Consider the following 26786-nt stretch of genomic DNA (forward strand, 5'->3'; position numbering starts at 1 on the left):
AAATTACGATACCAGCGCTGCTGGACGACTCACGCGAAATTCTAATAGGAGTGTCGAGACTCGAAATGGCGCGCATTGTCCAATCAAGAATTTAATTTGATTTGAAACACTCCTCCCTTATTGGCTTCTCGATACTCAAATTATATATTTGCTTTCTATATGATTCATTAAAAAAAGAAATACGATGTATAATATATATTCCAGAGGAAGTAAACTACTTTTTATTGAAAGAATTTTATTACGCTTTCAAATAAGCTCCATTTAAGTTCTCTATACTGCATATCGAACTTTTATGTAGAATAGATTCCTTTTCTTACTCCTTTCTAAAATCATAGTGACTGTTTATAACTTTAATATGCATAAAACAGGGTGTTAAATGAAAATTTAATCGAAGAAAATACGTGTGGACGAGGAAAGCGCTCTATGTCGACAATGCGCTTTCATGGTATAAATATGTAAATACAATATGGCCGATGGAAGCGGAACGTTGAGAGTGTTTCCGAATGGCATTCTGCCAATCGAGTGAGGAACAGTGAAATTCATAAATTCGTTGAAGTTTGACGAGCTTAGGACCGTACGAACGACATGGATTAGAGATTAACGAGTGAAACGTTCCGACCCAATTTTCGATCGCCTCGAAATGTCATGTAGGTGCTGTTACTGAGGGGGAGATGTTTATTTCTTGAGTAAGAGATAGTTTATTATTTGAGCCTAACCGCCGCAATATGAAATAAATCGTCACGAAACCCGTGTTTCCTGGAACACAACGGTATCGTGGATTTACGTTCGAGTTGCCGGCGTTTCGCACACAACAATGTCTGAAGTATAGGTACTGTCATGGACACAGATGTAGAGCTTGCCAAAGGTGAAGGGTGTGAAACTAGTCCAGGTTGCTCTGGCTATTCTAGCATGGTGCACAGTAAAAAAGTTATTAAACATGCACTACGACAGCAGGCCAAGAGGCGCAGGAAAAATACAACCATCGCTGCTGGCAATTCCCGTACCCTGCCTAGGATCGTTGTCAAACCATTGCCTCCACCTCCGCAAAATGATCCACCGTCGCCAGTCAACAATACACAACACATTAACACTAGTGAGTAAATTGTTCTGACTCGTATAAAATCTAGTCTCGATTTCTGTTTTTCTAATACAATATTAAATAAACATAGCAACTGAAGAGCCTGCTGCCACAATGAGAGAAGTTCTGGCTAGTTTGCCAGGGTTTAGTTTGAAACCTGGGCGTAGACGATCGACAAAGAGATTGTCGGCAACTGCACAACTCGAGGCTGGTCTTGTGGATCTAGAATCTCCAGCCAGTATCTTAGCGAGCACAAGTTTACGTGCTCTTCTAAATAGGCATACCTTTCAAGGTTTACCACCTTTGTATCAAAGAAAACTTGCACAACTTTTGCCTGCAGTCGATAGACAGGTATCATGAATGCGAGCCTTTTAATTCTTATCAAAACAAGGTAGAGTTATTATTCGGAGTTCAAATACAGATTTTCAAAAACAGATTCAGAAAATTAAAGCAAATACATTTAAAATTTTTTAAAATTTAAACGATTGGAAATTTAAGGATTTGAAAATTTGAATTTGAAAATTTGAATTTGAAACAGTATTGGTGTCCCTGAGTAACTCCACCTTAATATTCTAAAGATTAATTAGAGCATGTTAATGTTGTAAATTAGTATATAAATGCATGAGCTATTTTATTTTTAGGATGCTGCTACATCCGGATTAAATAATGAATTCTTTACGCGAGCGTGTTTAGAATGGCGTAAACGCTTAGCGGAAGGAGAATTTACTCCAGAGAATCAGCAACGACTGAAAATGGAAGCGGAGAGAGATAAGAATAAATTAGATCCGTGGAAAGTAAAACACTTTGAACCTATATGGGGTGAGAAGCGTGAACCTAAGCTTAGATCAGGTCTTCATTGTATTTCGGAATCCAGATCGGGTGGGGCCGTCACGCGTTCAAGTTTAAGACTTCGTTTGGAATCCAATGTAGATACTCCTGTATTAGATACTCCTTGTCCTATTATTATATCCGAAGATAAAGTTGAAGAAGACACCTGTAAAGTCGAAACTAGCATAAATAATTCAGAAGAGTTGAATGAAACAGCAGAAATACAAGAACTACTACCAACTGAATATAACGAAACAGCGCATACATTAATTGATGAAAAACATTTAGAGTCTGTAAACGTAAGTTCTGTAGAAACAATAGTAGATACTGAAATGCATCAGGATAAACCAGAGGAGGACGAAAAAGTGATTAATCTTCCGGAAAAGCAAGATAGAATTGAGGAGAGCGAAGTAGTAACGCAAGTTTGCCAGGATAATATTTCAAACGCGTACGATGAGGAGATTCACCTACCCGAGGCAGAAAAGAATTTTCAACCGATGGAAGATCACATTCTTGAGGTTTCAGAAGAAGACACAATACTTCTACCCGAGGAAACTGCTTCACCAAAACCCAGTGAACAACCAGAACAAGTGTCCCATACGTCTATGGAAACGTCGTCTCAGTTATTAACAGAATGCACGTCTCAGACTGCTGTAGATCAAGTACCTCAAATACCGAAGGAGCAGATCCCTCAAATATCCGAAGAACAAATTTATCCAATGTCAGACTGTGAAACTACAACCATGCTTGAAACTTCACCTACCCATGAGCAAGTTAGACCAACAGAAATTGTTATGGAAGATTCGACGTTGATTAACAATAATCAAACCGAAACAGCCTCGGTTTCTCACGACAATCCTACGGATGGAGAATCACAAATTCCCGAGGGAATGGAAATCGACAGTGAAACGTTACAACGCATTCATGAATTAGAGGTGATTATTTCTGCCACTTTTAGAGGTAGAAAATGTAATTTCTGTTACCGTTTTTCAATAATTAACTCCTGTTTTTGTAGGTAAGGGGAGAAATGCGAGAAGCGTACGAGGAAATTTCGGGCTGTCCTGAGGAAATAATGTATCCCATTCTTGAAGGAATGGAAATGGGTACGACTAATACCGAGGAGACTGAAACACAGGTGGTCTCAGGACAATCGGAAGCTAGTAGAGATCAGCAAGACGTGACTGGTGGAAACGAAGACGAGGCTCTACGAGAGGCAAATAATTATGTTTGTTCTGAAATGTTAGAGTGTAGCTGGTCAGTGGACCCGACGGTTAATAGTATGAACAATAACAATAGGGTAAGTACATAAATAATACACTACATGTATCTCACGTTCTCTAAAAAGTAGCTTCAAGATTGAAAGATGTTTTGACTTTATGAAGACACAGGAAGAGCTCCAAGTTCCTTGGCCACTAGTAGCCGCAGCTCTCGATGGATCAGTGGCTGCAAACATTACAGTGACTACTCAAGATGAATGCAGCGACACGCCTACTACGACTGATTCGACGAGTCAATCTCAGCAGTTCATCAACACAGATTCCAACGTGGAACCAGTCAACTGTATCCAACTACCAGTAGTCCAGGGAACCCCATTTCAGCCTGAGAGTCTCGCGATCGGTACACCAGGCACGAGTTGTATAATGAAGAATTTTCAGTCCCAGAGTTCGCCCATCATCGCCTTCCCACAGCTGCAATCTATCAGATTCGTGCAGACAAGCTTTCATTCTGATCAAAACGCCGCTCCAACTTTAAACAACTCATCCCCTGTGCCTGCTCAACTCCAAAATCAACAGAACACAAATTCGCAAGTGAATATGATAAGACCGCAAGAGGAGGTCGTTCAAATGAACGCTCAGAACAACAATACGAGGAATGTTAGAAACAACGTGACGCCGAATCAAGTCCCAAATACTATACCAGCCACGATCGGTGTGCAGCCTCAAAATCGAACACAGAATACCATCGTTATTCAGCATCAAACCTCGGTGCCTGCTCAGCCACGGCAAGTGGTGGCGACTATACAACAACAGCAATATCCTGGAGCAACTGTGGCAGTGTCCTCGAGATCCTCGCGTTCGAATAATCAAGGGAGTCAGAGAGGTTCTAGAAATAGCAACAAAGAAGCAGGAGGAAGCAGATCTCGCAGTACCACGAAAGAACCACCTGGCGCTGTGAACTTGGAGCGCAGCTACCAAATATGTCAAGCGGTAATGCGACAGATACTGTTATGCAAAGCGTCGCATAACTGATGGTATAGCTGAAGAATTGTAGAATACAATTAGCTTACTTTGTGTTATTACAGGTTATACAAAGTTCACCGAACAGAGATCAATTGAAAGCTCATTTAAAGCCTCCGCCTAGCTTGCTCGCTAAAGGTGATGGCGCGTTCACTACTAATAAGTCTGGTGGTCGTACAGTTACTACGGTCAAAACTCAGAAACCACCGCAAACGATGCAACACAATAAACAAGCTCAAAACAAAACGCAGGCAGTTATGTTAAGACATGTGTTTACTACAGCTCGTCAAGCTACGTCAGCAGAGGTAGGATACGTTCTTCAAAACAGTATATTGTAGCTTGCACTGTGTTTCTTCTTTTTCGTTATCGATTTAAAGTATGCAAAATTTCGTGAACAGGTAAGAAGGGAACGTGTAATTTATATTTATTTATTTATTTTTTTTAAATCTAATATATGAAAATAGTACTACCTCTGGCAAAAAAATTTCGACCAAACGCAACAAGCTAAGTTATTTAAAAATATTATGGTTTGTGATGTAGTTTTGAAATATTGTAGTATGAATATAAAACATATGGAAATATTAAATGAGTTTCATATGATGTCATTTTACATTTTAAAAACAATAATATTTTTAAGTAATTGCGTATTGTTGTGTTTGGTCAAAAACATTTTGCCAGGGGTTGTAAATTAAAAACTGTATGGAAATTTTTATGATATTTGTGATATGTTAGAGAAGTATGCAAAGCTTTTTTTCATTTATATGATTTCGCAATTTGCATTTGAGTCACTCGTATGAAATAGAAACTCAAGCTTTTAACACGTACTATCTCATATTTTTCTGTGTGTACAGTGCTAATCTTGCGGGTGGCTTGTGATGATCACTGTATCATACAGGTACCTAAATAAATAAATTTTATTAGTTTTGAGTTTCTAAAAAGGTAGTGGAGACAGTACTACGATCTTTAGTTTCAGAGATATATTATCAGAATAAACGAGTGAACAAAAAGCATAGAATAGACTGAATAGAGAATAGGAATATTCGATTATGTTATCATTCAATTGGAGAACGTTTTCTCTGTTACTGTTACAACAACTTAAATTTTAACAAAAAAAGACTACAAATTTAAGCGGAGGTTCTGATCTAGAGTTTTCGAAAAATACGTGCTTAAAAGGAAATCCCAAAATTCTAAAAATTACTAATGTTATAGGCTTTTAAGTAGCAGCTGTCCATTATCAGCGACTCAACTTTAAATACGTTTTTGGGGGACAAATATTTCAAAAACTAATCGATCAATTTCAGTGAATCTCTTTTTAAACCAAAAACCATACTTTTTCGCAGGCAGTGACCTCCTCTCAAATTGTAACAAAAGAAGACTACAAATTTAAGTTGTACCAGTGTAAAAAAGCTTATGATTTATAGTTCCTAACGAAACGAAATTTTGTAGGTTCCAGAAAGCAATACTGTAGCACAGTTAGGATGCGCAACGACGGGTGGATTAGGGCAATACATACTTGTACAGAGGACAGGCGTCGGAGACAGCGCACCAAGGGCGTCCTCCGCTCCGCCCCTGCCTCCTCAGATTGCTGGAATGGGTGTAGGAGTTCATCTTGTACGAGGTAGACCAGCCAGCGCAGGAGAAGGTTCCCATCAGGCGGTGACACTGAAAGCAAGGGGCACCGATGGTAGAGGAGGTGGTGGCGCCGAACCTGGAGCACCTGGTATGATAATGGGTGGGGATCCGCCACCCCCTTGCGAATGTAACATGCGAGGTGCTATGGTAATATGTCGGCAGTGTGGCGCTTTTTGTCATGATGACTGCATCGGGCCTCAACGTATTTGTGCTACCTGTCTGATACGTTAATCATTGTTTATCGAATTGTTTATGTATAAATTGACAGCCACGCAATAAGAGTGCTGAGTATCAAATTACGGAGCTAGGGGGCAGATGTTAGAAACCGTGCGTCGTTGTTTCTTTGGATCTTTATAAAAAAACAGAAAGGAATAAGGATAAAGTAATAAACATATATTGCATGAATTTCAAATAGACGAGAGACTTCGCGTTTCCAGTGAACAGCCGAGTTTGTTGTCCAGCACTTTAGCGTGAACGGTGGTTTATGTAGTTGAGAGAATTAACGGATACAGTTGCAACTATAGATTTGTCTCTGTGATCTTTTCTCAGTATTAATCTTATTTCATGCAAGAACCTTTTTTTATCTCTTGCCGCGTTTTAAATGTTTTTCTTAACTCTCCGTCTGCAACCTGGGTCGTTTATGACCTAGATTTTGGTTTTGAATATTCTCCTGCTTATTTTAAAAGATAGAATAACATATAGCAATAAAAACTATTGGATAATTTTCTAGAAACATGGAAGAATATTTAAGAATTGTTTTGGATTTTTTTAAGTAGAAAGACATAAATAAATGCAGGGATCCAGTTTGTAGATAGCATCAGTAAAAATGAGGTTACAGACTGAGGGTTAATTAATTTGGTACATTTGCATACTTTTGAGAACATTTTAACGATACGATTTTAGGAAAAAGATTTTTTTGGACTGTCTTTTTTAAAATTATTTTTAGAGAGTTTTTTTATGGAACAGAAGATAGAAGCGCTTTGATAATTAAATGATTACAATATTACAACTGTGTCCTTGTGTCCTCTCGTCTAAGAAAATGAAAATAAATCTCTTACAGTCAGACTCTAATACCGTCTTCCAGTAAGCATCACATTCTTTAATATGAGTCTTTAATATTTATTTATTAACAAATTAAGTTTTGTTTTTATTATGTGGAAGATATTCCTGTACACGTTGATCTCAACACTGACTAAGAATATTGGAAAGTTATTCTTACATGCTCTCTTATGATCTTTCCTCTCGATATAGCTTTTCAAGCACAGGAAGACAGACATTTTTTATTTGTTATGGACGAGTTACTATGCGAACATCCTGTACAGGAATGTTGTTTGAAACGAATATCGATGATTACTATTATTAATCTATTGCCAACAATGACATTAGATACTAAAACGTAGGATTTACGTATCTTAGCTTTACCTCTCACTTTGTTGTAAAACAATCTCCTAGGATAGCATCAAATACGTTATTTGCTTCGCGTTAGCGTGAAATAAAACGTCACGAGTGAGGTATAAAGTTCACAGTTCTACTGACATCGCATTGTGTATAATTCGCATTTCAAACCGTTCATTTATCAAGCATGTTTTCAGATCACGAGTTCCATGACTCTTCTTTTGCGAAAGCGAATTCAGAAGGATCTAAAATTGCATTATTTTCTTATGCAACTGTATAGTCGAGCATCGGATCATGATCGTTGGCGCCTGTGCATAAACACGATACATAATTCACGATTTTATTAAAGAGAAGTAACAACGCATATGCAGTCATTATCATTTCTCGAGGCGCGCGTTGAATTGCGTTCCTACAATTGTATATCGATGGATTTTTCTATTGATACTCCTTTCATTTGGAATCATTGATAAGGATAAGTAGTATTATTTGCGATTCGATAGAAAACTATTGTGTATTTGTCGCTCAAATTGTAAATAAAATCATATTCGTTTAACGTGTAAATTCGTTTAATATGCGCAGCGTACGTGATGACTAAAGTGCGGATTTGGCGGTCGTGAGCGTTGTGGAGAAATGGCACTTGCGTGGAACACGCCGAAGATGGAATTGTTAAGTTTCTCATGCAGTTTGCGCCCTCCCCTCCTATAACTATATGAGGCTTGTTATCACTTTTGCCGATTAATTCGTCGCCAAATGCAACGTTGACGCGCGCTGAATTCGTACTTTACACGATAACCCATTACCTGTCGGAAACAACAGTAGCCACTTTACATATATGTACAAAGATATTCTATATTTAAAGGTGCTGCAATTAAAGGGCAGTATTTTGCTTCGTTATAAACTCGTGGCTAATTGGCTATGCTCAGTGTACCTAAAAAATTACGAGTTTTGCTTATAGGTACTATCATTCACATCTCTAACGAGAGAAAAAGAGCTACCATCAGTTAATTTTAGGAACTTGTCCCTCACAATAAACTTTAATGAGCCGTGAGTCTATAAGGAGAAAATACTGTGTTGGTCAGACATGAATATTCCTTTTGGATCAGAAATTATTTTGACTGCTTCTCAAATCTTATTACGAATATTACAAATAATATAGCGCGATAAACATTTTATCATGGACATTGCTTTGTAACAGTTTTCATTGTGAGTCACGAAAATATTCGAATTCTTGCTCGTTATAGTCGAATGACTACAAGGAACAGAATATAGAAGTTATACAGCATGTTAGAGAATATTGTTATGAAGACATTGAAACGATATTTCGATCAAATTTTGTAAATATAGTTTTAATAACTATCTCTTGCTACGGTTTCAATGGCGTTTTAAAGTTTCTAATTTCTGTTTCAGATATTTTCGTGACCTATCATGCATCTGCAAATCGATTTTCTATGTACTTTACACGATATTTGTATTACTTTTTAATACATTGTCATGTATAGAATATTTTGTGCATATATTCATATAATTTTTTTTTTTTTTTTTTGTCTCCAATGATATATTTAATGTTACTTCTCTTGTACACTTTTATATTTTCAATGAGACTTCGACATTTTATTGTATTTATGATTTTACATTCACCCATGTGCATCTAATAGAATCAACGGCTGTGATAATGTTTCTCACTGGAATTTTCGCTACGCAATATTGTACTTGTTTTCCGACATGAGTTTCATTCTTTCAATAAAATCATTGGAAATTCTGATGTGTCAGTATTACATGTAAATATTACTTTTATATATGTAACTATATCACTTAGGCTTAATGTATGTCATATTAATGAATCAATAAGCAAGTTTCAGCAGATATGTTGCGAAATTTCATTGAATTTCATTGCAAAGTAAATTAGCGTATGAACGTCAGTAGGTAATTGATGAAGGAGTGTTGCCTTAATTGTACTAGAAGTTATGTATAGGTACAAAGCATTTTAGAGAAGAATTTTCAGTAATGTTTTGTAGCCTGGAAAACAAATTGAATAATTTAAGTATACATGCATTAATATTTTAAGAAACTTAGGATATAATAGATTTTTACGTTCGAGTTAATTAAGATTTTGACTGACATAAATAAATGTAGCGATTAAGAGCATGTGTAAAATCTTAAATAATCAGTTCAAATATTTGGAAATTTGTCATTCCAGGAATTGATAGTAAAAATATTTTTATTAATTTAATTATTATATCTGAACATAGATTTATGAGAATGATAGATGCAATATACAAGTTGACTCTTATAAAATGAGCAATATGATTATTTTCAAAGCCTAAGAATGGAATTAAAAAAATGGTCTTCGACTTTAAAGATAATTACATCTAGCGACTTTTTATAAGAATCATGTTATGTACACATAAAAGTAGATATAAGAAAATGAAGTAACAATAAAAGTATTTCAAGAAAAGAAATCACTCATAACTTGTACATAAAAAAAGCCTTCAGTGAAAAACAACTTTTATAAACAGTATAATTATCTTACTATTTACAATAAGATGCAGAATAAGAAAAACTTTTTTTCAAGATATTTTGCTTGATGGATTAGAATATAATATATTTTGGTCACTTTCATCATAAAAACAAGATTTCTGATAATCATTCATTGGTATACATATACACCACACATAAAAAACAGTAAATCAATATAATTAATAACTTTTTATAATTGCCATCATGTAAATTCTCTTACACCTTGTGATGTCATACCATTGTGACTCTGTTGTAAGGAATTTTAAATTTATTGTAATAACATTCTACAAATAGAATTTTTCTTGTTCATGTCTTTTGCACAAAATCTTGCAGTACTTTCTGTTACATTTTTCTCTTTCTTTTCTTTTCAATAATCTATTACTGTACATTATTTCGAGGTATTATGGAGTGTATCATTTTGATTTTTGCTAAAAATGATTGGAAACCTATCTGTGACTAAAAAAATAAATAAATTTCATTTGAACTTAAACAATCTGTCCATTCGTAGACTTTACCGATATTCTTTACGTATTGACAAATTTATAGTTTCACCGATACGTATACGATTCAGTGCTAGACCGTAATTAGAGTTAATCATAATGCAATTCGCATCCCCAGCTTCTTTCCTTTTGTACTCTACTATTATCGGCCTACGTTTGTACATTTCCTTCTCAACAGCACTAATCTGTGCAAGCAAAACAGCCACTTCATTGTACTAATTTTCTATGAACGTGACTGCGACGAGAGTCACCTCTTATCGACGCATTTCCTTCCTCAATTTTCGTTTATCGTAGCCTACAAGTATAATAATTTATTCGAAAATACATTAGATACGAAACAAACTAAAAATATTTTGCCACAAAACGTTAACTGCATACAGATAAACCGTACTATAAATAACAATAATACATAACAGAGTAAGAATATCGTACTACACGTTCGTTCAAATCGCACAAAATATACGCATAATCATATTTACAATATAAAGAAACCACCTCTGCTCGTTAATGACGCAGAGTTCAATAAATAATCATAATAAATATTAAACATACAAAATAATAAATTAATATCACAAACATCATACAAAAATTTAAATTAACGAATATTTTCATACAGTTACTTATTATACAAATTGTGCATCCGACTTTTGACTCTGTAAATTAAATATATCTTTTGGGTTACACTAATGTCACGCGGACGCAGAAAACAAATTGTTTCAAGGGTTCATAGAGTAGTTCAATCAATTAATTTCGCTTATGTACGCGTACCTCCCGCTTCAATTAAATGATTAACAAAGGCGACTATAAGAATGAAATACAATTAACAAGTGTACATAGCTCATGACGTGAAAACAAAAGAATCGCACGACGCAAAAGTGTACGTTATAAATGCATATTACTGAATCGAAATGGGGCAAATTATGATTTACTGATCCACATTTGCAATCGCTTAATTAAAGTTGTAATTCCTCATAGGACAGAGTTTATCATAATTCGTTCTCATCGCTAATAGCGTGAAATAGATGTTGTGTTCTGGCACATATACGTATATAGATTACACTTAATATCTCAACATTTTTACTTTTTTTTTGTGGTATCGATCCCCTTAACGATAAATTCCTCAACTAAATTTCAATTTTTAAACGCGATAGTACTTAGATTTAGTGTTCACAACAATGTAGGAGCAAATGTACATAATATATTCGTGCCCGAAACAATCGGTCGAGTTGGAAACAAAGATTCCCAGTTTATATAAGCTGAGAATGCACAATGGCGCGCGTTAGTGTTGCATTTTCTTATCCTCTCTTTTTTTTACCATTAAGATTATCGCTATAATAATTATCTTTGAATTGAGAAGCGAAAATAGTACACCACCATTCGCGAGAACCAAACGGAACCTTAGCCTTCGTAATGAAATATTTGACTCTAATATATCATTTTCAAATTTGCATGCATTAACGATCTCTACTTAGATATAAGCCTGCATGTAGGTACGTAGATTATAATTAGATGCCACTGTATGCCGGTTTCTCACACTAGAATCTTTAAGTTTCATCACTCTTTACTGACGCAGTTTAGACCTATCTTTGCTTGCACATTGTACTTCAAACATTGATTATCATTAATTTATGAAACAAGTAATTCCCTGATCTCCTTTTTCTTAATAGTAACAGATTTTTGTTGTAAGCAATCGTCAAATCTTACATCTTTAATCAGAAATACCGCCCGCAGCGTCAACTTTTTCATTAGAATATTTGTTACTACGCGAAAAGAAAAAAAAAAACGAATTATGTATAAAAGAACTACCGTTCAATATTTGTTAAACATAAATAACGATATATAATTCTTCGTTATCAACAGTATACTGAAGTTTTATAGCCAATGCACAGCATTTAAACCTTCGAAGTACGATTGCAATTCACAGCAACTGATTTCATCGTTGTTTCAAGAAGACCCTGGCAACTACTCGCAGTAGATTAACAGTGAAAGGGGAACAAGTGGGTACTGGTACAAGGAAAAGGAACTCTAGTCTACATGTCTCACTTACTGGCGTAGCAGCATTTTATCCATTATCAGAATTAAATCGAACAAGATGCATCCTTTTCTCGGATAAGAAATGTAGAGCATGGAACATCGTTTCTCAGGGGGTAAGAGTTTCAAACGTAGGCTGGTGAAAGGTTCAATGTGAGTCGTGATATTACATTGTTGCGTATCATAGCCCGTGTCGTTCTTGAGCTTTTAATTATCTGTATCACCATTATGCGACAATCGTGGCAAACGACCATCGAGACACCTCTTAATCGTTCCGAGGCCAGACGCTGTTCCGGGCCTTGACCAGCAAAACTAGAAAATGCTTTTGGCGATGGTACGTTGGCTGGACTACCGCTGCTTTTGTAACTCCTATGCAACAGAATTTTTAATTATTATACATTTGAGATTACCATCAACATTGCGCACGGTATTAACTTTCTTTCATGGATCGTAACTACACAGGGTGAGGCACATAAAGCGTGGCAACCTATTATCGCCAAAACTATTCCAGATATTAGCAACAATTTTTTTTTTAAATTTGAGACTTTCGCGACCAGAATTATTCACAAAATTCATGACTTCCTAATGGACGCCGCATCTAACTTCAATATGTTGCCAATGTTTCGCAAACGTTTCAGTCTGCATCGTCAGGACTAAGGGGCTCTGATACTGAGGTCCCCTGTTCTTGGAAAGTCCTTTTATATCCATGATCACTGGAGCGAAACCATAGACTAGCCAATCAGCGGCCTTTTAATAGATCAACTGGTCTATTGAACACTTTTTTAAAATTGAAATAGCTTGAATTAAAACAACTCACCCTGTATAACAGAATCATGAAATATTGACAAATGTTTCACTGTAATCACCTCTTATCTTGATTCTCTAAATCCTTGCGCACATGAGAAGGCGGTGTCGACTTCGGTGTGAGTATCAAAACAGGTGTCGTAGTCGGCGTGGATGAAGGTGTCACGCTTTTTAGCGACGAATCCTTGCGTCTAGAGGCTGGTGATGCCGGCGCAGATCCAGCTGCTCCGTTGCCCCTCAGCCAAGAACTCTTGCTGGTATCTGGCTCCGAAGACGATGGAGAAAGGAGCAGACCAGGCGATAACAGAACCACGGGCACGTGTGCAAAATGCTCCGTGGGAATTCGCATCTTAAACATTAACAGAGTTTGATCAGTTAAATACAATATTATTATTACATTGGTTTCCTTTTTAAACAATAAAATATCTCACTTTTGAGTAACACTTCACACAGACGGTCCTTTCGCACAAACGGCAACGTTGTCCCCAAGGTCCTAATAGCCCGAATCTGGTCTTCAGACAAAGGAAACAGACACGCCTCTTTTCTACATCCTCTTTTACACGGCCTTCTACAGGTAGAGATTCTAATTCAGCTTTAGTAAGCACACTACGGATGTGTACGATCTCTTCGAGAGTCAAGGAGAGTCTTTCATCCAGGAACATATCTCCTAATGTAGGTTTCTAGAACGTGGAAACATTTTATTAATATCGTACAATTCGCTAATAAACATGTTTCCTTAATCCTAGAGCTCCTAATAAGGGATTCCTCGAACCGACAAATTGAAAACGTTTAAACTACACTTATTTCCTTTAAATAAAAAATTCTCTAAAAATTAGTTACTATCGTATACACAATTTGAGTACAATGTTCTGAAGTCCCCAGTGCTACGTATTGAAAACACTGCACAAGAAAAACAAAACGTTCTACGTATTAAAGACTTAGGAGTTCTAGAGTTAATTTATTGGCTATATGACTTTTAAGGTCGATAAAAACTGGTATACAATCGCTGTAAACACATAACAGCAACAGTCCTTCTTTTTCTATATAATAAATAAGAGATAGTCGGTATAAAAAATTTCCAACGATTGTATTCCAATCTATACCAATCTAGATGCTCCATTACCTGTCCTTTGTCGTCTTGCCAGTCTTCATTTTGATCTTCAGTATCGTTTGTACCTTCAGCGATCGTTTGAGATCGACGGGGTTGCCTAGATCTTGGCTGAGGACTCAGACTTGGGCTAGGGTTGAGGCTAATATTAGGACTCGGCCCTTGACTCGCTGCTGACTCTGTCACGCCTGTATGTTGGCGGCTTTGTGGCCTCGAATGAGGAAGAGAAGCAGTACCGCTTAATGCTGTGAGGGCTATACTGCGTCTGGCTGCGTGTTTCCTTGCCGATGCCCTTCTAGAAGGGCATTGCGTTGCGAGATCATATGCTGGAAAGTAAAATTCATTAAAATACAGAGAAACTGGTATTAATTTATACAACGTGTTTCAGAAATATGTATCAATACTTTAGGAGCTAAATCTACACACTAAAATAAGTAAGAAATATCACATAAACATGTATGTCCTTCCTTTTGAGTTATGAATGATTAAAGAAAATGTTTTAAAGTGTCTGCCACATTCTTGTTTACCTTTGACTTTTATCTTTGGAGCCATTTAAAATCTATTGTGTATTAAATACAAGTGAACAATGTGCCTGAACTGCAAGAAAGAATACAGAATAGATGTGAGACTATTCGAGGAATACCTGATATTTTCTGAACATTTTCTTTAATCATCTATAATTATGATCTTATCTGAATCACTTTGTTTATGCTAAAAGATAATTACATTCCAGCTGAGTATCACAAAATCGGTGGTATTCGTTTCTGGTTAAACGAAGTCCGCCTGTTTTTCGCCAAGGATTTGCAGACCCTGCTTCGTCGTCATCCCGATGATCTTTGTGCCTGTTACGAGCACTGCCCCTATCCGCGAATGCGTAAGCCTCCTTAAGTTGCCAGTAATTTGTAGCTTCATCTTCTTCTTCAAATCTTGTTACCGCGAATTCTTCATTATAATCTTCGTCATCGTCTTCGTCTTCTGCATCGAGCTATTTATTACAAAAACAATTTTATTGCGACTTTAAAAATCGTATCATAAAAAAAATATTTCTTCGTCATACCTTTAAATCAAAATCCACTGGTATTACTTTCCGCCTGCTTGTTGTAGAATTGGAACTATCCAAATCCCTCCGAGGAGGTTTCGGTGCTGTAGGTGATTCACTTTCTTTGACGTCAGCACTACTTTGTGTTTGATCTACAAAATTCAATTCCGGTAATCTAGACGCCAACTGGATCAACGATTATCACAGAAAGCATAGTGGTATGTATGCTGATGACCAGTGAACATGATACATGAGAAAATCAAAATTCCTTCATAAAAAGGAAAAATGTTCACAAACTATGGTACCTCAGTAAATCTTAAATACATACATTACTGCTTCCTGTACGCGCGCTTAGGGAAATCATTAAAATTACGTATGTATGTATGTATAAATGTCTACGTATATACATCATACAAAAACAAGTCCTCATAATTTAGAATCTAATTTTAATTTACTTTCATATAGTCGAGTGGCTGTAGGATTGAACCTTCTATTACAGTTTTCGAATTTCTTTGCTACTCAGATGTTCAGGCATGCTCAGGGTTACTAATCAAGTTTTGGAACCCTGTACCAACTGGGAACAGCATTCATCACCAGATTCCACCTTTATACGCATTATCCATGGTGTTGGGCGAAGAGAAGATGAATGGATGATTACCTGCGACCGTAATGCGCCTTCTACGCGACTTACGATTCCTGTTTCCCGGTACCCTGATCTCGGGCTTGCTGACTCTCTGTCTCGGTTGCGGTACTGGCGGCACGTTTGTTCTATTTCGACTCGCGGTAGGCGGTACCATTGTCGCCGCGGTGGTGTTAACCATCGCAGTTGTAGTCGAGGCATTAGTCTGATCTTCGGTTTGCAACCACTGTGCCGCCACATCCTGCGCGGATTCCTGTTCCTGCTCCGGCTGTGACGGTGGAACTTCGCCCAGAACTATCATGCGGGATTCACCGCCTGCGATCAGTAAGTTTATTCCTTCTTTCGCTTACTCTTCAGTCTCGCTTTTTCCCTAATATACAAGGCATCTTGTAGATCTTGGAGAGTTTGAAGGGGGAGAGAGGGTATAAGATAATATTAAATCATTTTAGATGCCTTAATTTCTATTACTATTGTTATATGTTAACGTATGGAAATATCTAGGCTGCAGACTCATCTTATATTAGGTTATTCCATAGGTAATTCTTCTTCCTGTTTTACATTTCAATTCAAAAAGAGTCCTCTGAGAATGAGCCTCAAAAAATATCTGAGAAATAGAAAATAGTGGTAGAATATAATATTCGACAGAGCTGTCACTAAGAACAACAGTACGCATTAAATGATCTTCAGAGACATTACTTATGGGATGACCTGATATTAATAATAAGTTACTAATCATTTTTAGCAAGGTCTTCTTAAAGACATAGAAAAACAGTCTTCAATGTGAAGTGCAACAATGATAGTGTAGTAATTTATGTACAAGTACTAAATAAGAATCACAGAAAAACAAAGAACCCCTAAAGCATCTAAAACCATCTAACTCTTATACCTTCATGTCACACTTCAAACCATCCAAGTTCTGCAAAACAGCCAGTGTTTTCTTTCAATGGTTCTTTACAGTGACTCTACTTGTGACAACCACGACGTCCAACCGGAGACTATTGCTTCTCCCGACTCTCCTAAGATCTTCTCCTTCGACTTGAGGAACTCGCGGCCTATGAACCAACATGTTTATCAACCGTAATTCCTCCAATCCCTTCGTCCTTTCCATCATCACTTTAAATCTACAAATACTCTGAAATGGTTACCAGCGTTCAGGCTGTCTTCCCCATTCATCTGTCCGTCTTTTCCATCGTCCTGGATTGCCGATCCGCCGTGATGCTGTCCGCAGATCCTCGTGTAAGGACTGTACATCAAGCACACGTGCTCGTTAGGGTGCTCGATTCTCTCTGTTCGCTTGATTTACTGGCACAGGGACGCGTTAGACACTCGATTTCACGGCCGAGCTGGCGCTTCCCTCCGCGAAAGGGCAACGAAAACAATAACAAACAACCACGGACCAAGAGCGAAGAAACCAGTGGCGAGAGCGCATTGCACGATGACGTTTTCTCGGGCGACGACGTCACCTCTCGCCCTTTCCGCGCTTTCGGTTATTGATCGCGCTTGGTCTGGGGCTCTAAGCCGGCCTACCCTCGCCAATCATGATTCATTCAGACCGACCTTTTATCGTGAACACGATCGAGAAACTAGTCACCGCGTAAAGGGATGACGAATGATCACACAGACATGGATATTGTCTTATGATACTTCTATCGGGGGATACAGTCTATACTGTTTTAAAGGGAGAAATGTGTGATGCTAATGTACTAGTAGATGAGTCTCATTAGGGGATGCAATCAATAATTTGGATCGTCTTTAGAAGAGGAGAATGTTGGGAGGCAAGCATTAAGAGGAAATTATTATTGTAAAATAGAATGAAGACACGGATACCACTGGTTCTGGCTCGCGCTGCGTGGAATTTCCAGGCTCTACTCTCGAGAGTATCTAAGGGGAGAGTACGTCCGTGTGGCACTGCGCCCGCGCGCACCTCGGGAGATCCTCGCGCATGGATACTTCTCGTTAAATATATTTCCGTGAAAAATGCGGTCGCACGTGTGCACCGCGTGGCTGTGTGTTGCATCGTTGGTCCATGATATACATGTATATATTCACGTCGATGTTATTCTGCTTGTCTGTTTCATTTTTTATTTGCAGGAACCCTTGTATCTAGTTTCTTAAATTTCTTTTTCAATCAGTTTCATTTGGAAAACTATTTGATACATGTAATTTATTAGTAGAGTGCAGATGTTATGATAATTTCTGCTTTCATAACTATAATTAGAGAAGCTCAACCTAATTAGAGATTTCCTTCACCCTCCAAATACTATACTATAAATTGTATTTAATTTTCAATATAGTATAGAATTTTGTATCTTACATGAATTTTGTATGTTCTTGCATATCACGATTTGCCACAAATACGTAAAGATTCTATTTATTAACATTTTATTTTGAACATCCAATGCCTAATTATTTAGTTTCTTTTATATGAAGATATTTAGTTGAAATGTCAAACTATTTGTTTTTATATTTCTGGTGAAGTTTCCTAAAATACTGAAATTATTTCTAAAAAAAATATATATTCATATTTAATATTCCTTGTATGACTTGTAGCTACACCACAGAATTGCATAATGTGCTTTATGCAATATTTATCCATTTTATCTATACAATATGACTAATTGAAGATTTATTGAGGTACCACATAAATGAAAAAATTCATGAACAGTCTTAATCTATATGAAACAAAATTATTGGTGCACAAAATATAAATTAAATGCGTTAGTTTTTATCGATTTATTGAACTTCTTGATACACGAAAGAGAATATGCTTCATAAAGCGAAACGACATGTAACATGCAAAAATTATCGTGGAGCTAGATAACAGATAACGTAACTTACCATTTTGGGGTGACATTCTTTCATTCTTGGGAACATATCTGTTGCGCGAGGATCTTAAGTTCGGTGGTTTTTTAATGCTTTCCATAAGCAATTCGCGCAGTGTCCATTCCTTCTGTAATGGCGGTAACTGCCTTTCGGAAGCCTGTGTAAAATCAAGTCACTAAAATCTACTGAAACTGTTTGACAAGCTGCAAAATTACAATCAGTAATACCTTTTTTAACGGAGGCCTGCTCCGAATAAACTCGAGAATAACAGCGTGGGCGTCTTTTCGTAAATGAGGGGTTGGTGACGGCGTTTTCCTGAGACGATATCTTCTCTCTCGAATATCATCCATCAGAATTTCATACGGTGTTAATTCAAACTCTGCCCCTTTTCCACGTCCACGAGTTGTGGTCTTTGTACCCAAGTTGGCTTCCACCTTTTTTAGTTTCACTCCTTTCCTCAATTCTTGGATAACTTGTACCCAAAATCTTGCCTATTGAAACCATTTCCTTAATTCTTCCAGTGTTACTTGGAATTTTGTTTGTTTTTTAAAAGGAAAATCTATGTACAGTGTAAACAAGTGGTTTTCACAAATCTTAAAAGGCTACTTTTCGCGTTTACTAATACATTAACACTCATTATATAATACAGAATAATATAAACGTGATTGTGACATTAAGCGTCCTCAAAGATTGCGAAAATTAAATATAACTTTTAAAATGTTGTATATACTAATCTAGTTGAAATGAAAAATAGATACATGCATTTTTGCAAGGTGATAAGTGTGAATATTTGTATGGAGTCTTTATAAATCAATATTTTGAAATAGTACCAGTAGCAACTGCTATTCATGCTACATGCCAAATGTCAACGATTCTCTCTACACTCTAACATTTAGTTTCTACATGCGCAAACAATTATTAACAATGACATACTTGTATAGCCCTCCAAATCCTAATGTCAGTCTATAACGGTAGAGAGTCAAGTCAATAAATCTCAAATATCTTATCTCTGCAAAATGACAAATGACTTAATGCGACACGGCTATGTTAGTTGCTTCATTTAGGCGAGTTACAATTAGACGAATTACAATTACAATTGAATCCAATTGTTCTCGGATATTCTAAAATATCTAACGAATGTAACATGAATATTCACATAGTATTAACGTAATTTCACACTGTGTACAAAGCGATTCAAAATTACACAGAAATTATAGAGAAAGCGAATTTTGAAATATCTTGTATGTTCTTTTGGAATAAGGAACTGATTGAATTGCGTTCATATGAATCTACAGTATAAATCACGTTTTACATAAATATTGTTTACAACATGATAATTGGTATCTTACCCAATCAATGAAATCTAATGTATCAAGGTTCTGAACAGACATCGAATTTTGTTTATTGCCATCGTTGTTAGCAGCTCCCCTTTGACTGGTCTCCAGTTTATCAGCTACCACTGTATCCAGAAATTGCGATAGTTCCAAAGCCTCTGCTACGATTGCCCTTATTACAGCCTTATAATGTGCTTCGGCAGACTCAACTGTAGTTTGTATATGCCTGGTGCACAACTATAAAATTAATGGTATATATTAAAGGACAGAAAGAATGATATGTGCGAACTTATAAAGTAAATGTGATAGGACACTTACTTGCATTACATTTTTTAAGGTATATATTGACGACCTTTCTTCGTAGGAATCATTACTTTTCTGTACTGAAAATTCATCTACATCGGCATCACTGGAGTCCCGCTCGATGCCTTCGTCATCCGTTTCCTGCGGACGTTCCTCCGTTTCTCCTACACATTCTAGATATCGTGAAAAATGAATGACTAATAATTTAATAATTTTAAACGCTGTGCAATAATTATTTGTTAATTTATACCTTCATTCGAGCTAGTCATTAACGTTATAAGAGCTTCTAGATCTGGTGATAAAGGCCTTTCTTCTTGTTCATCTAGGCCGAAATCAAGTGCATTGAAGATTATCATTCCCAATGAGAATATTACCTATAACATAAAAAAGACACATTTCTTCTAAAAAAAAATACTATAAAACACTTTACTTCTTTTTTTTAATTTGATTTCATATAATTACCTTTCGTTCAGAAACTGGGGGTTGTTTTGATTCTGGAACAAGAATTCATAGAAACTATAATATCAGTATAAATATAAAGATTTCTCATGTATAAGTAATATTTAAAAATAATTATTTCCAAGAAGTTCATTAACTTTTAATTATTCTTTCCTCAAAACATTTGATTATTAAAAGTCTTATTAATAGACTTATCAAAAAAACCACGTCACTAACTAATTCTTCTTATCATTGCTCAAACATTTAAACATACTTATCTCAAGCAATTGATAAACGTAATGTATGATTTATTATGGAATAAGTTTACAAAAAAGTGTCACATTTTAAAGAAAGTTTTTATGTAAATCAGTTTGTCTATAGAGCATCTCTATAATGAGGATAGTGACTATTTCTATTACATTATTATACATTACACAAACAGCAATTGTGCTATAACTATATTATACATATATGTATACAGTTATATTGCAAACATAATACAATTAAAAGAAATCATATTTCAACTATTCCCTAACTATACTATAATTATACTGTAATTGCATGTTACTATGTATTAACTATATCAATACTATAGTGTAATTATTGTACAATTTCTACTACGTATACAATACTATACTTTAAAGTACTAGGTGGTCCAAATAAAGTACTATAAACCACTTTATCAGAACCAATAAAGATATCAACTTTTTTTTTGTTTAAATTAAACAGTTCAGGGGGGCTAATGTTTCATTCTGCAATGCAAAGATTGACCCCTTCTTCTCTGAACCACTAACTTAAAAAAAAAAAAAAAGAAGTCAATTCAAAACAGTTTGGAACACATTATTTGTACCACCCTGTATATTCAATACATATACTACACAATATGTTTAATACGTTTCAACAACTTAAACAGTTTCACACGTACGTAATACCTTTATTTGAACGACATTCTCATCGTGTTAAAAATAAATGACAAGAACGATAAAGCGGCATATAACAAAAAGATTCCTTCCATGAAAAACACCTCAGCTAGATAAGAATCCAATGATCTTACCGATTAGATCGCCGAGCCAAACGTCTCCATCCTTGTGAAGGACGATCTGAGATAACTCCGTGAGTTCGTAAAAATTGTTATCCGGCAAACGTGACAAACTCTTGGCCGTTTGATAGCAAAGTGCCCATGCTTGTTCCTGGCTAATCGGCGCATTGAAGGATAATAAAATATTCTTTAAATTTAGTCGGCCATTGGCATCTAATTTACACTTCGTCCTCTTCATCTCCAACTCCTCATCCTCTTTATTCTCCACCGCTTTTCTTTCATCGTCGGAGACTTCAAGGCTATCGTCGCACGATGGTGAACTTCTTTCGTGCGTCGTCATTTTCCTGGAAATTTCATTAAATAATAGAAAAGGATCACTAAAATTTCATGAAATAAGATATAAAATGAAGATGCTACCGCAAGGTAAAATTTGACTAAATTATTTAGATTTAAGATAGTTTGAAATATTTTTACCAGCGGGATTTCTGTTTTTAAAAATTCGCGGGTTTTCAAATAATTCGAAACAGTTTGAATTTGCTTCCGGTTGGGTTTCAAGAATCAGGCATAGAGCACGAGATTAAATTAGATAAGAATCTCGCATTAAAATTTTATCGAAATTCCTGAATATTCTCGAGCATACTGGGTGTCCAAAAATAGATGATATAAATACACTAATTTTTATTCTAAAGAGAAAGTAAATTGAAAATACATCTCCAAGATATTATTACTTTTCTTCTGTTATTACTTTTTTCACGCGCTAGAATGAACACGCTGCACAAAATTTATTATATCGACGTGGCTTCTAGTTTTTACGACGATAAAGGTCATGACATTTCGTGCCATGGGAGTAAATATCATGATTTATTGTCACGTGAGAACATACCTTAACACTTTGATCTTCATAACTTTCGAGTGCCTTCGATGCATGCGTACTCGGTTAAAGTTCAAAGACAATTTTTTCTGAGACGCAACCTGACATTAAAAAATTGCATTCTATGTTCCTGACCTATTTCCTCTACGTACAATGTACAATCACCAAATCATTACTCTTTTGCTTGTATTATCACTTTCGAGGCACCCTGTATATTCGAAATTGTATCGCAGGAACACACTATAGATCAATTTCTAAACAGCAATCAATAAAACAACTTAGGCAAAGATTTTTACTTTTTTCGCTCTGTATTTCTACTTTCAACGCAGATATCAGTTGCTTGAACAGAGTTACACGACTCTCCAAACAATCTAGAGACATCCTAATCTAAATTACCCCAAAGATCGCGCACGTACTCTGGATCAAGCGAAAATGAACTGACTAAAATATCTTTTCTGTTTCTCTGCACGCTCAGCAATAATATTACAGCAGATAAACATTTATTACCATCTGCCGCCACGCATACAATTCCACTGACAAATAGAAGATATAATGGACCCTTAATGTGTTCACATCTATAATACGCCCCTTTTTACTGCATACCGAGTATTCTCATAAAAAAAATTGCGCCACAGAATTACTGTCCGAATATCGAAAGCACAAAATAAGGAAAATAACTGTTATAAGTACAGGGTGTTTCAAGGAAATGAGAAATTTTCAAAAGCAAATATTTTTGAGATAATATTTGGCTACCAACAGATTTCGAAGTTTCTCCTTTCTCTGAGACACCCTGTATATAAGACGAATTTAACCAGAAAGTTTTTTCTTCCTTTACCTTTTTCTTCCGAATACTTTCCCTAAAAAGTTTTCCAATAAGTAATTTTCGTAGCGTGTAACACTTCCTATAAATGGTTGCTTCTGATGATAATCACTGATTATATTGCAAATGATAATAAAAATAATTACGTCGTTGCGCAGAAAGATTCATATCAGTCCTTGTAATTGAGAAAAGTTTATAGATCTATTATTTCAAAGTACAATATTAACCAAGAAAGTTTTCTTGTAAAAAGTTCTCGTATATAAACTCGTGATTGTTTCTTGAATTCTTTAGGACTCTCGTTTTTTTTCCACGCTCTTATACGCTCGTAGCTTGTATCGAGTCATAAGCTTATAACGAGTGAACCCTATACAGTGAATCCTACTCAAAAATCAAATCATATTTAATCCTGAACTAGTATGGTGTCAGTGTTATAAAATAATATAGTAGAATCACTATCATTTTATTACTAAAAATGATTAATAAAAAATAGAAAATGTATAGGTTTTCAGTCTACTATTTATAATTAATTCGCTGATATTTTACACAGCAAATATTAAAGGTAAGGTAGTATAAAATGTATAAATACTACCTAAGGGTTAAATGTACATAATTTTGTAAACTGAAATGTTCTTATTTGCAGTATTTGGGATTTTTGTAAAAAGAATCATGTAAGTTAGAAAATACGTATCGAAGGTCAACCGAGGATATGCAATATCGCAGTATTGTATTAAGATATCTAATCTAAGCATAATAGAAACTTTAGCTTGATACATCTTTAGTAAAAAAGCAAGAGAATTGTAAACGTTCGAAGGTATCTATCAGTCGCAGTTGCACTTTAGTCGATTTTTTAGAAGTCACTCATATATCTTTTATAACTTGTGTTAGTTTTACTTGCCTGAAAAGAATTTCATTTTTCAGACAATAGTTATTTAATACCTTAATTATAAATAATATTAAATCCTTTAGACAGGATCCTACTAATCTATTCGATTTTCGAAATTTACTGTCAAGTAGATGATGATCAAGAAAAAATTCATGAATCTTTTAAAAATAAAACGAATTAAAAATTAAATACGCGGTGGAAGGATTAAGAAATGACTGTACTTCTCTATTATTTATACTTATCAATCACATGCTATGCCAGTGGGGTACAATTTACGCATAAATATGATCAATAAAGAAAAAGATCCGTGAAACAGTTCAAGGTTAAGTTTTCGTATTCATGTCGGTCATAGTTCATACACATTTCCCACTGACCCACGTATCTCGTGTTTTCGAGCGAAATTTCCTGAAATAAATCCGCCCATTCCCCTACAACAATTTAGTTTACCATGAAATTCATCGAATCAGAAAAAGAAAGACAAATAATCCATAACAGTTCAAAGAAAATTGTCTCTACAGGCGAATCATTTCCAAAAACATTTTATCGCTCGACTTTACGAAAACTGTCCAGTGACTGATTCTCGCTTTCCAAAGTCAAATTTTTCGCATTGCAGTATCACCTTGCGAACAGTATTGTTTCTCAATACCTTTCTCGCTATCTAATCGAAAACTTCAACCCTTAACTGATTACTATTATGACATAATATAGTAAGATAACTATTTCATGGCAAATGACTACTAATAGGTAGCATACAAAAAATTCACAACTTCTCGATCTATTAATCTCTGTAGAATTGAATCCATCAGATAAAAAACCCATAAAAATAACAATAACCAAAATTCTTTTAAAATTAAATCACCACTAAAAGACAATTTCCATAAAGAAAATATAGACAACCTTATCAAGCTTCTAAAACAATCTGAATATCAAAAATAATTTAAAATACAGTGTACAGTCACCAATAACCAAGAAGTGACGTGACTTCAAACCACGAGAAAAAAAGAAATCTCTATAAATTACCCTTGAATATTTCTTATAAATACGTACACACGATAAATAATTCCTTTCATACATATACTAACAGATAACTACAATTTCACGATAAAAGACTACTAGTATAGTTTACAAAAAATTTATCAGTCTCCATATCCCAGGATATTTCTCATAAATATCAAAAGCTCAGCTCCTACAAACATCGTAAACCCCATGACACCACTTAACAGTTAAGAAGAGACTGCTCGTAGCCATACAGAGTTGAATACATACTTTTGGTTGTACGAGCGGTTGACATGTAAGAACGGAAACGCACACGTTGGGGATCTTCACATCACTTTCTGCTCATCGTTCGCGAGGGATCCTTCGCGTCGGTTTTCGAGGCAAAGTGGAAAACAGCTTCGTGCACGAGCGATCTTTCGCACTGGACTTTCCCTCTGGACCGCCCGACGTGGACCATATTCTTAATTCTCCCCGAGCACATTGACAATCGAGGCACGACGCGACACTTTGTTTATAGACGATTCACGGCCGCGACGAGATGCTCCCTTGGACATTGCGGGATTGTACTGGATTGTACTAAACGAGAAACGAATAGTGTATATACGTATATGTCCTGTTCGATATCATCATAGCAACGCCGGTACAAGTTTTCGGGGGTTCGATTATTTTATTGGAGCCATGACATAAAGTTTCGATGGGTTTTGTAAAACTGACGAGCTTTGTATTCATTGTAACGTTACATTATAATGTCGATGTTCACCGGCAGTTGAGGCGCGAATTACGATGTGGTCTGTAACTGCTGATTGCTACCACTCGATCCATAACCTGTACTGTTCATATGATGTATATATGTGGGTAATCTGTAAATACGAGCGACTGAAAGTTGCACGCGTAGAAAGTTTGTATCGTATGTATGTTTGTTTGTAGATAAAGACGAATTGAGTACTTTCGAATATTTATCGCGAAATGTGAGATAATGCTGTTTGCGAGAAACTGGGCTTAATACACATGAGAAGTTTGTTTTGAGAAATGAGATACGAGATGGAGTGTCTATTAGTAAGCAAAATTTCCTGAGAAAAGGACGTCAGAAATTCTGGGTACTTTAGATAAAGAAACAATTGAAACGAGTAACAATGGATGTACATAAATGTTGTATTTATGAAAATTGGATGCTTGGTGTGCAATTGTGATTCAATGTGCTTTGTTCCTATTGGCTCGTTTTTTCATTTCAATTGACCAATGAGAAAGCTTGTTAGGACGTCGCGTCGCTGCCAACTTAATATTTATTGGCGCTAATTTTAAAATTCTGTATAGTTTCAAATTTATTTGAGGAGATTTTTGTCAATATTTTATCAAATAAAGTCTTTATATAGATAAATTTGCAATTCTAAGTCGTCTGATTTTAGAAATTCCTTTATAATTAGAATAAATTGTTAATTCTTCTCGAAACGAGTAAGCTGTCTGACAAAC

General features: G+C 35.8%; 2 protein-coding genes across 6 annotated transcripts; one reads left to right on the forward strand and one right to left on the reverse strand.

The window, feature by feature from the left end:
- The first annotated feature begins 510 nt into the window (after positions 1 to 510).
- Asx (transcriptional regulator additional sex combs) lies at positions 511 to 8929 on the forward strand. 3 transcript variants are annotated; one of them, XM_076382551.1, is made up of 8 exons: positions 511 to 686; positions 848 to 1093; positions 1170 to 1429; positions 1720 to 2841; positions 2922 to 3203; positions 3289 to 4113; positions 4209 to 4448; positions 5590 to 8929. In XM_076382551.1, exons 2-8 carry the CDS (start codon positions 910 to 912, stop codon positions 6004 to 6006), a joined length of 3330 nt encoding a protein of 1109 aa, XP_076238666.1. In that variant the 5' UTR covers positions 511 to 686; positions 848 to 909; the 3' UTR covers positions 6007 to 8929. The 3 variants fall into 3 exon arrangements, with proteins under 3 accessions (XP_076238666.1, XP_076238677.1, XP_076238662.1); XM_076382562.1 differs by adding an exon at positions 4995 to 5038 and having other exon boundaries at positions 511 to 1093; positions 5590 to 5714; XM_076382547.1 differs by having other exon boundaries at positions 511 to 1093.
- Spir (spire type actin nucleation factor) lies at positions 7497 to 25885 on the reverse strand. 3 transcript variants are annotated; one of them, XM_076382575.1, is made up of 16 exons: positions 22630 to 22807; positions 21762 to 22090; positions 20732 to 20763; positions 20520 to 20643; positions 20285 to 20442; positions 19982 to 20203; positions 19566 to 19595; positions 18860 to 19123; positions 18648 to 18789; positions 15188 to 15321; positions 14857 to 15115; positions 14146 to 14456; positions 13454 to 13702; positions 13085 to 13371; positions 12235 to 12587; positions 7497 to 7970 (listed from the first exon to the last, which is right to left on the reverse strand). In XM_076382575.1, the coding sequence occupies exons 1-15, from the start codon at positions 22671 to 22673 to the stop codon at positions 12344 to 12346; spliced, it is 2829 nt and encodes a 942-aa protein (XP_076238690.1). In that variant the 5' UTR covers positions 22674 to 22807; the 3' UTR covers positions 7497 to 7970; positions 12235 to 12343. The 3 variants fall into 3 exon arrangements, with proteins under 3 accessions (XP_076238690.1, XP_076238708.1, XP_076238699.1); XM_076382593.1 differs by lacking the exons at positions 7497 to 7970; positions 22630 to 22807 and adding an exon at positions 25587 to 25885 and having other exon boundaries at positions 9316 to 12587; XM_076382584.1 differs by lacking the exons at positions 7497 to 7970; positions 19566 to 19595 and having other exon boundaries at positions 9316 to 12587.
- Positions 25886 to 26786: the final 901 nt, after the last annotated feature.

Source organism: Calliopsis andreniformis, chromosome 1 (genome assembly GCF_051401765.1).
Source record: "Calliopsis andreniformis isolate RMS-2024a chromosome 1, iyCalAndr_principal, whole genome shotgun sequence".
Lineage (NCBI taxonomy): Eukaryota > Metazoa > Arthropoda > Insecta > Hymenoptera > Andrenidae > Calliopsis > Calliopsis andreniformis.

Coding starts and splice junctions, on each gene's coding strand:
- Asx (XM_076382547.1), top strand. CDS start 838: ATGGACACAGATGTAGAGCTTGCCAAAGGTGAAGGGTGTGAAACTAGT. Junction 1,094..1,169: donor TACACAACACATTAACACTA/GTGAGTAAATTG, acceptor AAATAAACATAG/CAACTGAAGAGCCTGCTGCC. Junction 2,842..2,921: donor AACGCATTCATGAATTAGAG/GTGATTATTTCT, acceptor CTGTTTTTGTAG/GTAAGGGGAGAAATGCGAGA.
- Spir (XM_076382575.1), bottom strand. CDS start 22,673: ATGCATCGAAGGCACTCGAAAGTTATGAAGATCAAAGTGTTAAG. Junction 20,443..20,519: donor AATGACTAGCTCGAATGAAG/GTATAAATTAAC, acceptor CACGATATCTAG/AATGTGTAGGAGAAACGGAG. Junction 15,116..15,187: donor CAGTGGATTTTGATTTAAAG/GTATGACGAAGA, acceptor TGTAATAAATAG/CTCGATGCAGAAGACGAAGA.